General features: G+C 31.3%; 1 protein-coding gene across 1 annotated transcript; it reads left to right on the plus strand.

Moving 5' to 3' along the window:
* The first annotated feature begins 4,225 nt into the window (after window positions 1-4,225).
* LOC122502796 lies at window positions 4,226-14,104 on the plus strand. Its single transcript, XM_043613035.1, has 3 exons — window positions 4,226-4,526; window positions 9,311-12,154; window positions 12,334-14,104. Exons 2-3 carry the CDS (start codon window positions 9,328-9,330, stop codon window positions 13,512-13,514), a joined length of 4,008 nt encoding a protein of 1,335 aa, XP_043468970.1. The 5' UTR covers window positions 4,226-4,526; window positions 9,311-9,327; the 3' UTR covers window positions 13,515-14,104.
* Window positions 14,105-15,963: the final 1,859 nt, after the last annotated feature.

Raw genomic sequence — 15,963 nt, forward strand, 5'->3', positions numbered from 1 at the left:
CCGAACGCTATCAGACAATCGAAATTACCAAAAAAATGCGTTTTAATTAAATTCTTATCAATTCTATTATTTTCTATGGACCGGAATCCACCCAAATTGTTGCAGGGATGTTGCTGAACAACAAGAAAAATAATAGAATATTTTATTTTAACTTTAACGTAGTAGCACCTCCACCCGAACGCTATCAGACAATCGAAATTAGCATAAAAATGCGTTTTAATTAAATTCTTATCAATTCTATTATTTTCTATGGACCGGAATCCACCCAAATTGTTGCAGGGATGTTGCTGAACAACAAGAAAAATAATAGAATATTTTATTTTAACTTTAACGTAGTAGCACCTCCACCCGAACGCTATCAGACAATCGAAATTACCAAAAAAATGCGTTTTAATTAAATTCTTATCAATTCTATTATTTTCTATGGACCGGAATCCACTCAAATGGTTGCTGGGATGTTGCTGAACAACAAGAAAAATAATAGAATTATTTATTTAACATTAACGTAGTAGCACCTCCACCCGAACGCTATCAGACAATCGAAATTAGCATAAAATTGGGTTTTAATTAAATTCTTATCAATTCTATTATTTTCTATGGACCGGAATCCACCCAAATTGTTGCAGGGATGTTGCTGAACAACAAGAAAAATAATAGAATATTTTATTTTAACTTTAACGTAGTAGCACCTCCACCCGAACGCTATCAGACAATCGAAATTAGCATAAAAATGGGTTTTAATTAAATTCTTATCAATTCTATTTTTTTCTATGGACTGGAATCCATCGAAATTGAAGATGGGATGTTGCTGAACAACAAGAAAAATAATAGAATATTTTATTTTAAGTTTAAAGTAGTAGCACCTCCACCCGTACGCTATCAGACAATCGAAATTAGCATAGAAATGCGTTTTAATTAAATTCTTATGAATTCTATTATTTTCTATGGACCGGAATCCACCCAAATTGTTGCTGGGATGTTGCTGAACAACACGAAAAATAGTAGAATATTTTATATTAACTTTAAAATAGTAGCACCTCCACCCGAACGCTATCAGACAATCGAAATTAGCATAAAAATGCGTTTTAATTAAATTCTTATCAATTCTATTATTTTCTATGGACCGGAATCCACCCAAATTGTTGCAGGGATGTTGCTGAACAACAAGAAAAATAATAGAATATTTTATTTTAACTTTAACGTAGTAGCACCTCCACCCGAACGCTATCAGACAATCGAAATTAGCATAAAAATGGGTTTTAATTAAATTCTTATCAATTCTATTTTTTTCTATGGACTGGAATCCATCGAAATTGAAGATGGGATGTTGCTGAACAACAAGAAAAATAATAGAATATTTTATTTTAAGTTTAAAGTAGTAGCACCTCCACCCGTACGCTATCAGACAATCGAAATTAGCATAAAATTGCGTTTTAATTAAATTCTTATGAATTCTATTATTTTCTATGGACCGGAATACATCTAAATTGATGATGGGATGCTGCCGAACAACACGAAAAATAATAGAATATTTTATTTTAACTTTAAAGTAGTAGCAGGTCCACCCGTACGCTATCAGACAATCGAAATTAGCATAAAAATGCGTTTTAATTAAATTCTTATGAATTATATTATTTTCCATGGACCGGAATCCACCCAAATTGATGCTGGGATGTTGCTGAACAACACGAAAAATAATATAATATTTTATTTTAACTTTAAAGTAGTAGCACCTCCACCCGAACGCTATCAGACAATCGAAATTAGCATAAAAATGCGTTTTAATTAAATTCTTATCAATTCAATTATTTTCTATGCACCGGAATCCACTCAAATGGTTGCTGGGATGTTGCTGAACAACAAGAAAAATAATAGAATTATTTATTTTAACATTAACGTAGTAGCACCTTCACCCGAACGCTATCAGACAATCGAAATTAGCATAAAAATGCGTTTTAATTAAATTCTTATCAATTCTATTATTTTCTATGGACCGGAATCCACTCAAATGGTTGCTGGGATGTTGCTGAACAACAAGAAAAATAATAGAATATTTTATTTTAACTTTAACGTAGTAGCACCTCCACCCGAACGCTATCAGACAATCGAAATTAGCATAAAAATGCGTTTTAATTAAATTCTTATCAATTCTATTATTTTCTATGGACCGGAATCCACTCAAATGGTTGCTGGGATGTTGCTGAACAACAAGAAAAATAATAAAATATTTTATTTTAACTTTAACGTAGTAGCACCTCCACCCGAACGCTATCAGACAATCGAAATTAGCATAAAAATGGGTTTTAATTAAATTCTTATCAATTCTATTTTTTTCTATGGACTGGAATCCATCGAAATTGAAGATGGGATGTTGCTGAACAACAAGAAAAATAATAGAATATTTTATTTTAACTTTAACGTAGTAGCACCTCCACCCGAACGCTATCAGACAATCGAAATTACCAAAAAAATGCGTTTTAATTAAATTCTTATCAATTCTATTATTTTCTATGGACCGGAATCCACTCAAATGGTTGCTGGGATGTTGCTGAACAACAAGAAAAATAATAGAATTATTTATTTTAACATTAACGTAGTAGCACCTTCACCCGAACGCTATCAGACAATCGAAATTAGCATAAAAATGCGTTTTAATTAAATTCTTATAAATTCTATTATTTTCTACGGACCGGAATCCATCGAAATGGAAGATGGGATGTTGCTGAACAACAAGAAAAATAATAGAATATTTTATTTTAACTTTAACGTAGTAGCACCTCCACCCGAACGCTATCAGACAATCGAAATTAGCATAAAAATGGGTTTTAATTAAATTCTTATCAATTCTATTTTTTTCTATGGACTGGAATCCATCGAAATTGAAGATGGGATGTTGCTGAACAACAAGAAAAATAATAGAATATTTTATTTTAACTTTAACGTAGTAGCACCTCCACCCGAACGCTATCAGACAATCGAAATTAGCATAAAAATGCGTTTTATTTATATTCTTATGAATATTAATATTTTCTATGAACCGGAATACATCTAAATTGATGATGAGATGCTGCTGAATAACATAAAAAATAATAGAATATTTTATATTAACTTTAAAATAGTAGCACCTCCACCCGAACGCTATCAGACAATCGAAATTAGCATAAAAATGGGTTTTAATTAAATTCTTATGAATTCTAAAATTTTCTATGGACCGGAATCCACCTAAATGGTTGCTGGGATGTTGCTGAACAACATTTCGACGAATTTTACCAAAAATTTTTTATGAATTATTATATTTTTTGAGGGTTTTGTTATGACAATATTTTTGAATATGAAATATATTTTCTGAAAATATTTTCTCGTTGTGGACTTTAATTTTTGTTAATTTGAGGTCCCTGAATTTAGCGTCGAATTACTAATTAAAAACCCTAAATGACATTTTTTGGAGAATGAAGCTAAGCGTCGACGCTAATTTCAGAGACATACTTTTTTGCTATTTATCTATGTACTTTTAACTGATTCAATTGTAGAGAATTTCTGATTGCTCTCTTAACACTCTCCGAGATAATTTTTTTTTTTTGCTATTTTTTACGATTGAGCAGACATTTTTTTGCATATTTGTGGAGAAAAGTGTGATTAAGTGATATAAAGTGTCGGTGCAAAAAAAAGAAGAAGGAAAAGAAGAGAAAGGGAGAGGAAGGCATTGCGGAAGAAAAGGACGCTCACACATGAAAGTACACCTGACACATCACGAATGTGAAGGTCGCGTTCCAAAAGAGCTCAGAATGATGATCTCAGAATCAGAAAGGCTAAAAAAGAATTCTTCCAAAAAAGAAAGAAATGGAAAAAAAAGTTTGTGGATAAGTAAAAAGAAGAGTTTGGTAAAAAGAGGGAAGGAGGATGAAAATCCACCTCTCCAACATCGGTAGTATTAAAAAAAAAAATACTGAATGATCATAATAAGGTGTAATATGCAGGAGGGTAAGGTCTTTTAGAAACTGGCACGTTGGCCGGCCGTGGGCAGGTCGTTATCTAGGTCGTCGTCTAACTGTTCTGCGTACCGTTCCTTTGCTTCAGTACCGTCCATTTACCCGATATATCCACCTCCAACATCGTCTTCTTCTTCTTCTCAGCCGTTTCGCCTCTTAGGGTGGGAGAATAACGCGCGACCATCGCCCTCTTCGACCTGATGAAAAGCTTCTTCAAAATCATCATCATCAGTTGATGAACGAAGCTCGACTGCATGTGCCGCGAGCAACCAGTTAGTGACAAGCAATTTTTTTTAACAATCTTTTTGGATTAACTGTTTTTTATCAATAAAAAATAATCGTGTGAGATTAAAATACAAATATTTAGGAAAGGATCCATGGCTCCAGAGTAAGAGATTTCTGCCCTCAGCTCTCAACAGCTGACTTAATACACGAGGGCCACGCAAGCCTTCCTCTTTCAAGGTCGGGTCAAAAATTTTTAAAAACTTTGTCCTGGATCACTCGAGGATTTATCATTTCTGTGCGGGGATCGTCCAGGTAATTATTTATTCACTATTTGTTTATTTAACCCCTTTTTTTTATTTATTTAGTCACTTTTAGTCTATTTAGTCACTTCTGGTCTATTTAGTCACTATTTTGGTTATTTACTCTTAAGACACGGAAAATTTGATTTTATTTACGGAAAAAAGCGAGAACTGTTGTTCAACTTTTACTATTTTCGTCGTATAAAACCTGCGTTAACTGTTTGGAATTTTTACGCAAGCAACTTTTGTTATTTTCCGATTGGTACAAATTTTACTGCACCAGAACTTAATTTTTACTGATTTTAATCAAATTTCAACATCCCTGCACTGAAAACAAAAATTATTTGATTCAAATAACCGATTAATTGCGACTATTATCAATTAAATATTTAATTGAATCAAATAATATTTATTAGAGTCAATTAAATGGCTCATTTCATATTTGCTTCAAATACTGAAATTATTGGTTTCAAATACCATTTAATTGACTCCAATAAATATTATTTGATTCAAGTAAATATTTAATGGATAACAGTCAATTAATCGGTTATTTGAATCAAATAAATTTTTTTTTCAGTGGGAAGTTAGCGTCGACAATTAGCGTTGAAAACTAATATTTAGCGTTTTTGGAGATTAAAATATTGCTACTTTTCATTATTTCATTCATTTTCATCACTAAAAACACCCAAAAGAATTAATTTTGCGACGTTCACGTTTAACAACGAAAATAGCAAAAGTTACATCAAATCCTTGAAGTTTGCGTCGACGCTTAGCGTGAAAATCTCTTCTTCAAAGTTTTAGGCAATAAAAATGTCACTGTTTTTATTCATTTAGAGTGTGAAAATTTTTCAGAACACATTCTTAAACGAATCTTTTGAAAAATGGTTTAATTTTTGTTCTTTTGTATAAAAATGAATATTTTTACCTTCAGCGTCGACGCTAATTTCATGGACCTGTTTTTTCCTGTATTAAATAGAGGTTTTTCTACTAACGTCCAAATTCCGATTAATTTTTCTAAAAAAAATTGCTGTAGTCCGATTTCCGATTAATCGATTTTTAAATCGAATGAATAGATTTCTAAAAATATTAGCAGTTTTTAGAAATGATTTCTTTTTAGTTTATTTAAATTAGTTTACTTAAAATAAACTAACTTTACTTCACAGTTTTTTTGTCTCAATTTGATATCTGCAGGAAAACTGTGGTTTAGATGAAAGTGACAAGTTTATAAAATTTATAATTAAATAAGTAAATTTTTTTTTTTCTCTAATGTCAAAATTGAAAGATACAAACAAGATTTTTTCTGAGAATAAATATTTTTTTTGCCATGAAATGAATTTTTATAATTTAAATCGAATTAAAACATTAGATTAAATGAAGTAAGAAAATTAAGTTATTTTAAGTAAAAGTTGTATAATCATTTAAACGAGTTGTGGTAAAATTTTTGAAAATTTCTAAATACTAATTTCCTGGATTAGAGAAAAATGTACGAGTATCAAAAAGTAATTGCATTTCTTTGTTAAAAAAACCAGTTTTTATTTTCTGTTCACTGACAACAATCAATAAGAGTGTTCAATCGTCAACAAAGAAAACGAGTTTAGTTTCAAGTTTTCTAACTGTTAAGGGTATGTACAGCAAAGATGATGACGATTATCACTCTCTTGGTGATTTTGCTTCTGGTGTAACAAACTTTTTCCCTCTTTTCGTTTGAAGAAGGAATTTTTTAAATTCTTCTTTAACTTGTTTAAATTTTTCTTTTAACTTGTTTAAATTTTTCTTTTGACTTGTTTAAATTTTTCTTTTAACTTCTTTAAATTTTTTTCTAACTTCTTTAAATTTTTTTCTAATTTTTCTGTAAGAAAAATAATTATAAAAACCTTTTTTTAAAAGAATTATTTGTTTAATTCGTTAATTGATTATCTAAATTATGAATTCTAGAAATTTTTTTAATTATGAGTGAGTAATCTTAAAATCTTAGAATTTACTATTTTCTTTCACCAACTTATTAGTCACCTTCACCTTCGTGAAATACGCAAGGTCTTTGAACTCCACATTTCTATTCGTATTCTTACGTTTTATTTTGTTGTAGAATTTTTGAAAAATTATTTTTTGGGTCAAAATTGGGACAGTAATAAAAACAGTGACAAAAATAATTAAGAAACAAGAGAGAAAAATTGTGTTTATTAAATATTTACTAATTTACCTGTTATTTAATCTTTATCCAAAGTAATTAATAATCGTAATTTACATAATTGCTAATTACCCCGATTAAGATCTGATTATTCTGATTAATATAAAGAAATTCAGCGGAGATTCTAATTCAGAAAACATTTAATCAATTTTTCTTTTGAGAAATTATCCGGAATTTGGACGTTATTTGAACGAAAAAGGAAATAAAAATTATCTTTACGAAATATTTATCGAAATTTACATAATTGGGAGGAAAGAAATGATTTTTTACTTAGGACTTTATTTTTTTTATGTAAAAATAAATTTTGATGATTTATTTTTTGTTTCATTATTTCCTATTGTTAATTTGATTTTTATGAAATGTGTACAAAAATTCGCGTATGGTGAATGATTAATTTTCTATTTGGGACAAATTTTTCGTTAGAATAACAGGCAGATTTACATTCCTGAATGTCAGGCCAAATACAATATTTTCGAAGGTAGGGCAAAAAGTAGGTCATACCAAAACTATCATGTGACACATATTGGTTTCAAATTACGCAGAAAGATGAATGATCTTGATATAACAATTATATTAACATTTGACGAGAAATTATAGAAACAAATAATTTAAATTTTATCTATTACAACTTTAAGTACTCTCACTTTTTGGAAATTTATTTTTAACCATCTTTTAAGTCTTTAAAAAACTGAAATTATATTTTCTCAAAAGTAAATAATCACTGAAGCTTGCTATTATTATGTTAAATTGTTGAGATAAAAATTGGGAAATAAATGAATAAATTTGATTTAATTAGCATCAGCGAATACTCCAACTGATGTTATGATTATTAAATAGTAACGGATGTTAAACCGTTTATTAATGATATAGATTCTTGACGAGGTCATTAAACGTACGGTACAATAATACCAAGATGTTTTTTGCCATGATTAATTTCCATTTTTGCTATTATTATTAATAGTTTAAATTTTTATTCCTCATATACAAGAGATAACTATACTTTTTGCATTAGGTTCAAATTTTTAAGAGTTTTAATATGAAAAAACAGAGTATTTAATTTGAATAGTGATATATTTCTTGATTTTCAAATGATGAATACTAATGCTAATTGTTAATAATTACTAATATTAATTGTTAATAATTACTATTACTAAATTAATACACGAACAAAAGAAATGCGACTAGAGTGCTTAGACACACGTTCTAACATCTTTGGAATCAAGAAATGACAAAACCCTGTAGAATGCGAGTAGCTTTGAAAAGAGAGAGGACCAAGAAACGTGTTGTTTAGAAGCGGAGAATCTTCCAAGTATAGAAAGATACACTGTTCCGGAATTAATTTAAAAGACAATTTTTGTTTCACTATACGTTTCTTTGTAATTACATAATTGTACTTTTATTTATTTTTATTATCAGAAAACGGGAAATAAAATTATGGTAAAATATTGTACGTTTATGAATTTTGATATACTATTCACAATTCGGAAAATTTAATTTATTGTAACAGTTTTTTTTAGCTTGAATCGAAAGTTGGTTTTTTAAATCTAGTATTCAAATCTGGTTCATCAAGTTATTGAGTTTATTATTACTTCTTTTATGTAGACTTTGGTAGAATGTATAAATTTCGAAGAAAGTAGACTTTCCTTGAAAAGATTTTTATATTTACGCATATGTATATGAAATTTAGAAAAAAAGAAGGAAATATCTTCTATTGACGTCAATAGAAGAGAAATTTCTATTTGACCCGAAGGTGCGATTTGAAGACAATTCTCAGTATTCTGACAAAATATGATGCAAACAAATGTTGACGAGGAGGCTACTCAACTCTTTAATGGTCAGAGTATTTTTTATTTTTCTTTGTTGGAATGTGTGTCACGAAACGACAGTTTACGAACTTCCTTTCATTCATCCTGATTCTTCACTAACAGGAATTGCAGGATGCGTATTTATGTATTATCAGTCATTGGAAAATGTGTACTTGCCAATTCAGGACAAATCAATTTCATTCATCTTTCAATATTTTCTTTTACGTTAACAAAAGTAGTGATGATTCAGTTAAATTTTTTCTTTTGCGAAAAAACGAAAGAAAGACTTATTTTTTTGTATTGAATATTTGAAGAATAATTTTGATGGGGAATTTACAAAAGATAATTCTAGCTTTCTCTTCACTTTTTTAGTTTTTGTTTCATTACATCCATTGTGTTTAGCGAAATATTTTTCTTAGTATCAGATACTAATTAAGCATGTTTTGTAAAATGTTTCACTCTTTATGCATCTCATGACTTTGCGAACCTCGATATGCATTCTTATGTTTTATTCTTATTCGACGCGAAAGCGGTTACACTGGTGACCCACTGTTGTATATATATACATCGCGTGTTTCATGACGTAATGCTTTTCGATAACGGTATCTTCTAATATACTTTTCGGCACTTTCATTTCCATTAAATTGACTTATTTTTTGAAAATATTTCATAAAGATAATTTTTTCTTACAAATTTCTCTATTTTACTGGTTCTTGACAAAATTTTTTCAAAGAGGTACAAATATGAAATTGTAGACTTTCTAACAGTTTCATTATAGTTTTTCAATTCTTATTTTTCTTTCAGTTTTTTAAGGACGAATCATGGCACCATTATTATGGACGTGGTTATTTTTCATAATGACCACAGCTTATGGATCAGAGCCATTTGTTGTCGGAGGTCAAGCAGATAATACGAGAGTTGAACAAGCTTCAGAAGAATCATCAGCAATTTTCTCCAGGCGAGCCGATTTTGACGACCTAGACCTCGACCTGGACCTCACTGCCGAAGAAAGTGCAAATGTACCGCATACGGATGATCAACCTGAAGCTCGGTACAGAAATCCTTTCCCCTATGCTTTTAATGGGGGTAAACCTTTCTCCTTGTTGAAAGATCCGATTACAGGACAGATTGACTTTGAAAAAGCACCGCCTTTAAAGGCCGTCAATTTCACAGATCAATATGAAGATATTGACGACACTAATGATGAGGAAGCTGGGAAGCATGTCGAAGCTTATTTAAATTCAAAGACGATAAAAGGAAAGAATGGAATTGCAATCGGACCTAATGAAATTAATCCCTTTTCTCCAAGTTTTCATGATTTTTTAAACCTGCCGGTTCAATATTCGTCTGATAAATACGGAAGGGACAAATATCCTTTGATTTCCAGTTCCTATGCGAACACGAAAGTTCAGAGTGGATCGAATCTTTATAGTACGTACAATCACAGACCGTATCATGAATCTACAACTAGGGGTCCAGTTGTTAATATCGTTACTCGAAGGGCTTATACCACCCAATCGACGACTACGACAACTGAACCGACAACAACTAGTACAACTACCACGACGACGACGACAACAACTACAACAGAAAGACCTAAGACAACAACAACTGAGAAAGTTACTACAACTACCAAAGGCACTACTTCCCCTGAACCTCCGGTCACCACTTGGAAACCTTTCACGAAACCCACGAGTCGGTACGAAGAATACGATGACATTCTTCCTATCGAGAAACTTCAAACTCCGAAATATGATAATCGACGTGGACCCAATGATGTATCTTCACATTCCACAAAACCACCGGCAATTGTCGACGAATACGTTTATGAAGATTACGAAGACGAAATTCATGAGGATCAAAGATACTCGATAGTCACTTCCTCTCCGAAGGAGGAAGCCACATCACCAGTTTCAACAACCGTTAGAAGCGAATATCGCCCTAGTTCTTTTACTCCTTCTACAACGGAACAAACTACACCAATTCCTGAAATTACTACCGAAATTACAAAAGTTAAGGAAAAACCCCAACACCTAGTAACGTCAATGCCCCTAGACAACGAAAGCATGAAAGATTCTCCATACGAAAATATTGTTGAGGGCCACAGACCAGATTTCACCAATACAGTAATTTCCGGACCGGGACATGTCCATTTTCCAAATAGTCATTCGGGAAGACCGATTTCAATGTTACCGGAAAGTACCAGTAATATTGTTATTCCTCCCGATCAAGATACTGTATCTTTCGTTCTCGGCAATAGACAGAACGTAGATGGCAGTTATTACAGTCATGGTTCTGCCGGCGAAAATACTTACAGTGGAGTTATTGGCGAAGGTTCCTTCCGTCCCCTAATTTCATCAGGTCAACATTCCCACGGAGGTTCTCCAGTCACAATCGGTCATCCGTCCATATCTGTTGTAGATCACGCTTCTCCAAGTCTAGAATCTGATCAACAACAATGGTACAAACCTAGACCGAATTTCGAACCTAGACCACCAATTTCAGGTTCTATTTTCAATTTCCCAATGAGCAGTTCTTTAAATTCTAATTCACAATTAAGTGATCCGATGTCTAATGGACCATTGTCGAACACACCAGGCTCTTTGTCTCATTCTTCAGTACCGGGTCCGTTAATTCCAAACGGTCCATTATCTTATTCACCGTCGTCAAATGGTCCTCATTTAATTCCAAATGCACCAATAACCAGTTCCTTGATTCCAAATTCTCCGGTTTCGTTTCCAAATTCTCCAACTGTTAATTCTAGTCATGCGGGTTCGGCAATTACGAACGAAGTGGATTCCAAACCAAGACCAGGAATTTTGATGAATGAAGGAGTGGTTCAACAGCATTTCGTAACTGATGATAAGGAGGTGGATTACAAGAAAGGGTATATTGTATTCCCGGGACCGAGTAGAAATCAAGAGGTACAAAGACCTGTCGAGGAACATGTGGTAATAATTAATGAAGCTGACGGCACTGTTCAAGAATTTACGACTACTTCGACAACAATGGTTCCACTAGATTCGGCAACAAAAAATGAAAATGGACCACCATTGCCCTCGGAGGATTTAACACCACCTATGGAGAGACCTAGACCACAACCACAAAATCAACGACCTCCTTATTATTTCCATTATCAACAACTCCCAACAACAAGACCCGAATTTTCAAGACCATCCAGATTACCCATTCGACAGAAACCACCAATGGACCAATTTAAAAGAAGACCAGTCACTCCTGATACGAAACTTCCTAATATTTTGCCTCAATTTCGACCAAATGCAAAAACATCTCATGGACATAGGGGTTCGGAAACGATAGGAACACTTCCGGCACAGGTTTATCATAATCGACCTAGACCTCCAGCTTCCTATTCTAGGAGGCCATCACCTCCACCATCTTTTTTGCAGAGGTTGAGTCCTCCTCCCCCTTCACATCCGGTTCATCATACTCATAGAATTAATCAATCGAAAGGAGATGCTGCTATCCAGAGTTCTGATCTAGTGGTCAAGAGAATACATCAAACTCAAGGAAATTCTCAAGGAAATCCTCAAGGAAATCTTCAAGGAAATGTTCAAGGAAATCTTCAAGGAAATCTACCAATTAGGGAAATTGATAGAAAAACAAATCAATTTCCAGTCGCATTAGGTAGTTTTATAGATCTTCCAGGTATTAAGACATTAAAGTATTAAGAAAAGCTTAATGGTTTCAGGGAATTACTCCCTGATTTCTCTGACCTGTGGCAGTCCTGGCTTTAATGTCTTAGGGCCAGTTTCTATCTTAATGCCTAAATTTTGCAAATTTTTCATTCTTTCTATTTGTTCTAGGTCAGAAACAAAATGCCCGTCAGGAAGATGATTCGAGTGATCGATATCCGTCGGAACCACCACAAATACCACCAAGACCGGTACTTTTCCCAAGACACAGAACCGATGACAATGTTCCCAGAGTCGCAACACTGCAAATGATCCAACAACGTGGGAATATCGACGAAAATGTTAGATCGAATCTTCCTCCTCCTTTAAGGGGCAACAGCAGCGAAGACGATGCGAATCGAAGAAATGACGATTTCCGCGATTCGGAGCAATCTAATGTTGAACCTCCGGTCTATGTTGTTTATCCAGTAAATACGGCAGTGAATATTCGTCAGGACGATTCTAGAGAGAAAGATGAAAGTGTCGTGGTCGGTACTCACGGTCCACAACGACCATTACCACCGGATACACTTCTTCAGGACAAGGATGTCGATCAGAATTCTGAAAGCCTTCCCGCGAAGCATTATTCGAATCCAACGCCTATTTTCGCTTCTGATTTTCCTTATCCATTAGAAAGACCAGATCCGGCAGTTCTGTCTGGACCGGTTCACGAGACACCACTTTTGGTTCCAAGCGATCAGTTAAATGAAGAAGATGAGAATATTGAAGATAGGGACACAAGTGTGAATATTATTCCCTATCTGCAGGATTACGTACCATTCGCAGCGAAAAAGAGTAACGCAATATCAACAACACTTCAACGTCTCCCAATTTTAAATTCGAACCAACAATCATCAACTCCAATCGCCTATGTTTTCACACCAACCGCACAGCCTTTAATTCATCGCTCCGACATTGGACCCATTGATGAACTTCCAAAATTCGATCGCGGTGGTGAGAAACCAATTCTTCTTCCCTCTCAACAAGCGTCGAGTTCCTCGAGTTCGGCACCATCGCCACAAAGTTTCATGGCACCATTCATAGCCAGTGCAAATGCCGAAGCACCAGCGAAAAATGGTTGGAACGTCGTTGTAGTGGAATCGAACGATCGCAGTTCAACGGTTGATGATAATAACAAAGACACTCTAACCGCCGAAGACACACAAACCGAACGAAGTGAATTCGATCCTGATAATTTCAAACCACAACTTTTTGGTGGTTTTAAGCCAATCTACGAATTCCCCACCGAAGATGAAGAACGACAAGTATCACGTGATCGGGAAATAAAAGACATGCCGAGAAGTTTGTCTTAGATTAAAAAAAAACCGAATATAGTTTAAAATTTAAATCGAATAGTGAAAATCAGACATGAAAAATGTCCACAATTCTTAGTCTCTTCTATGACGTTCGTTGTTGGACGTAATAAGACTTTATTTCTAATCGAAAGAGTTGGCACGTCATAAAGAATTTTTCCAATACGCTTTTTTGTTGGAACTGATCACGAATCGATCTGATAATTTTACTCTTAGATACTCTAGGAACTTTAGGATTTAAGTATTTTTATTTATTTATTTATTTTTTTGACAATGCGACAGTGACAGAATATCTGCCATTTATTTCTGTACAGTGTTTTACACTATATTTTTAATTTTCGATTTGCAATTATTATTATTATTTATATTTATTTATTTCCCTTTATTATTTATATATAGGAAAATATTTATAAGCGGATCGGAAAACAGACTGAAACGATCTCGTGAAAGAATTTCAAACTACACGCTGACTATAATTATATTATATTACTTAAAAGTTTAAAACTTTCGAGATCCGTTATAGATTTTAAGAAAATGATAAAATATTATTAAGTGTAAAATATTATAGAAAATATATTTTCCAAATTGAATTGATTTTCTTGTTTTTCACCCTCTGTTGATGTTAACTTATCTCTATTATCTCTTTTTATTGTTTGATGATAATGATAATTCATTGAATGAATGATCCGGGAAAATGAATGAATTATGATTTAATTATGAAATTTAATGAATTTCCAGGAATACTAGGAAAACCTAGAAATGTCAGTGAATTTTATAAATCTTAAAAAAACCTGGAAAAGTAAGGGAATTTTGATCGAAATCCTGGAAAATTATTGTTTTCTAAAGTTATTGTGCTTATTCTTGAAATCTAGTTTTTCTTAAATTTTGTAAAATTTCAATTTTGAATGAATTAATTAAATAATACAAATTTCACAGGAATTCTATTATTTACAAATTCTTTATAAATTTCTTCTGAAAATTTCAATTATTTTCAAAAATAATCAAATTTTTTAAAGAGATTCAATTATTTTCGTGAATAATAAAAAAACTTTATAGGTTTTGAATTATTTTCATAAATAATAAAACTCATCGCAGAATTTTAATTATTTTTAATACAATTTTAATGGAATTTCTCAAAAAATGTAATTATTCTTAAAAATTTTATTAAAATTCATCAAAAAAATTTTCGCAGGAATTCAATTCTTTTCAAAAAATTTAATCAGATTCTTGACAAGAATTCAATTATCCCCATAAATAACAAAATTCTTCACAAAAATTCATTTATTTTCATAAATAATAAAACTCATTACAGAATTTCAATTATTTTTAATGTAATTTTAATGGAATTTCTCGAAAAATGTAATTATTCTTAAAAAATTTATTAAAATTCTTTAAAGAAATTAAATTATTTAAAAATTTTTTTTGATAAAAATCTTTATGAGAATTCAATTTTAAGAAACATTCAATTATTTAATAACAAAATTTTTCGCAGGATTTCAATTCTTTTCAAAAAATTTAATCAGATCCTTGACAGGAATTCAATTATCCTCATAAATAACAAAATTCTTCACAAAAAGTCAATTATTTAAAAAAAATTCTTCATAAATCCATAATTCAATTATTTGCATAAATAATAAAATTCTTCCCAAGAATTCAATTATTTTCATAAATAATAAATCTTCATTGCACAATTTCAATTATTTCTAGTTCAATTTTAATTCAATTTCTCAAAAAATGTAATTATTCTTAAAAATTTTATTTAAATTCATCAAAGAAATTCAATTTCTTGGTAGAATTAAGTTATTTTCAAAAATTTTAATGAAATTCTTTTTAACAATTTAATTTTTTTTCAAAATAATTTTAATAAAATTCTACGAAGAAATTTAATTAATTACAATAATCTATCAAAATTCAATTATTTTCAATATCTACTATTTCAATAAAATTTCACAAAAAAAATTCATTTTTTTAAAAAGAATGTATTAAAATTCGTCTCAAGAATTCAATTATTTTCAAAAGTAATTTATTTGCATTTTATTTGTATTTAAATAATTGAATTCTCGTAGAATTTTCTAATAAAAATTGAATTAAATGTGAATTTTAGTTAAAATTGTAGATAATAATTGAATATTAAACTCTAAATTTGAATTAGTAAAAATGTTTTTCAATTTGAATTAGTGACTGACTTTTTGCTTTTGAATTAGCAGATTTTACTAATAAATAGTCGTTTCTACTAATTTAATAGTAACATTTACTAATTCAAAATCAAAAAGTCAGTCAGTAATTCCAATTACTAAACATTTTTACTAATTCAAATTTATAGAGAAAGTATTATAGCTTGAATTTTTAGAAATAATTGAATTTTGAAAAGCTTTCAAATTATAATCTTTGAATGTTTGAATTTTTCATACTTTTAACTAAAAATTGTGTAGATTCAATTTTTTTGAAA

This window comes from Leptopilina heterotoma, unplaced genomic scaffold, assembly GCF_015476425.1.
Source record: "Leptopilina heterotoma isolate Lh14 unplaced genomic scaffold, ASM1547642v1 Lhet_238, whole genome shotgun sequence".
Lineage (NCBI taxonomy): Eukaryota > Metazoa > Arthropoda > Insecta > Hymenoptera > Figitidae > Leptopilina > Leptopilina heterotoma.

Bases quoted from the DNA above. Each gene is read 5' to 3' on its own strand.
- LOC122502796 (XM_043613035.1), top strand. From the start codon at position 9,328: ATGGCACCATTATTATGGACGTGGTTATTTTTCATAATGACCACAGCT. The intron at 12,155-12,333 runs GTAGTTTTATAG...TATTTGTTCTAG, and splicing joins TCAATTTCCAGTCGCATTAG to GTCAGAAACAAAATGCCCGT.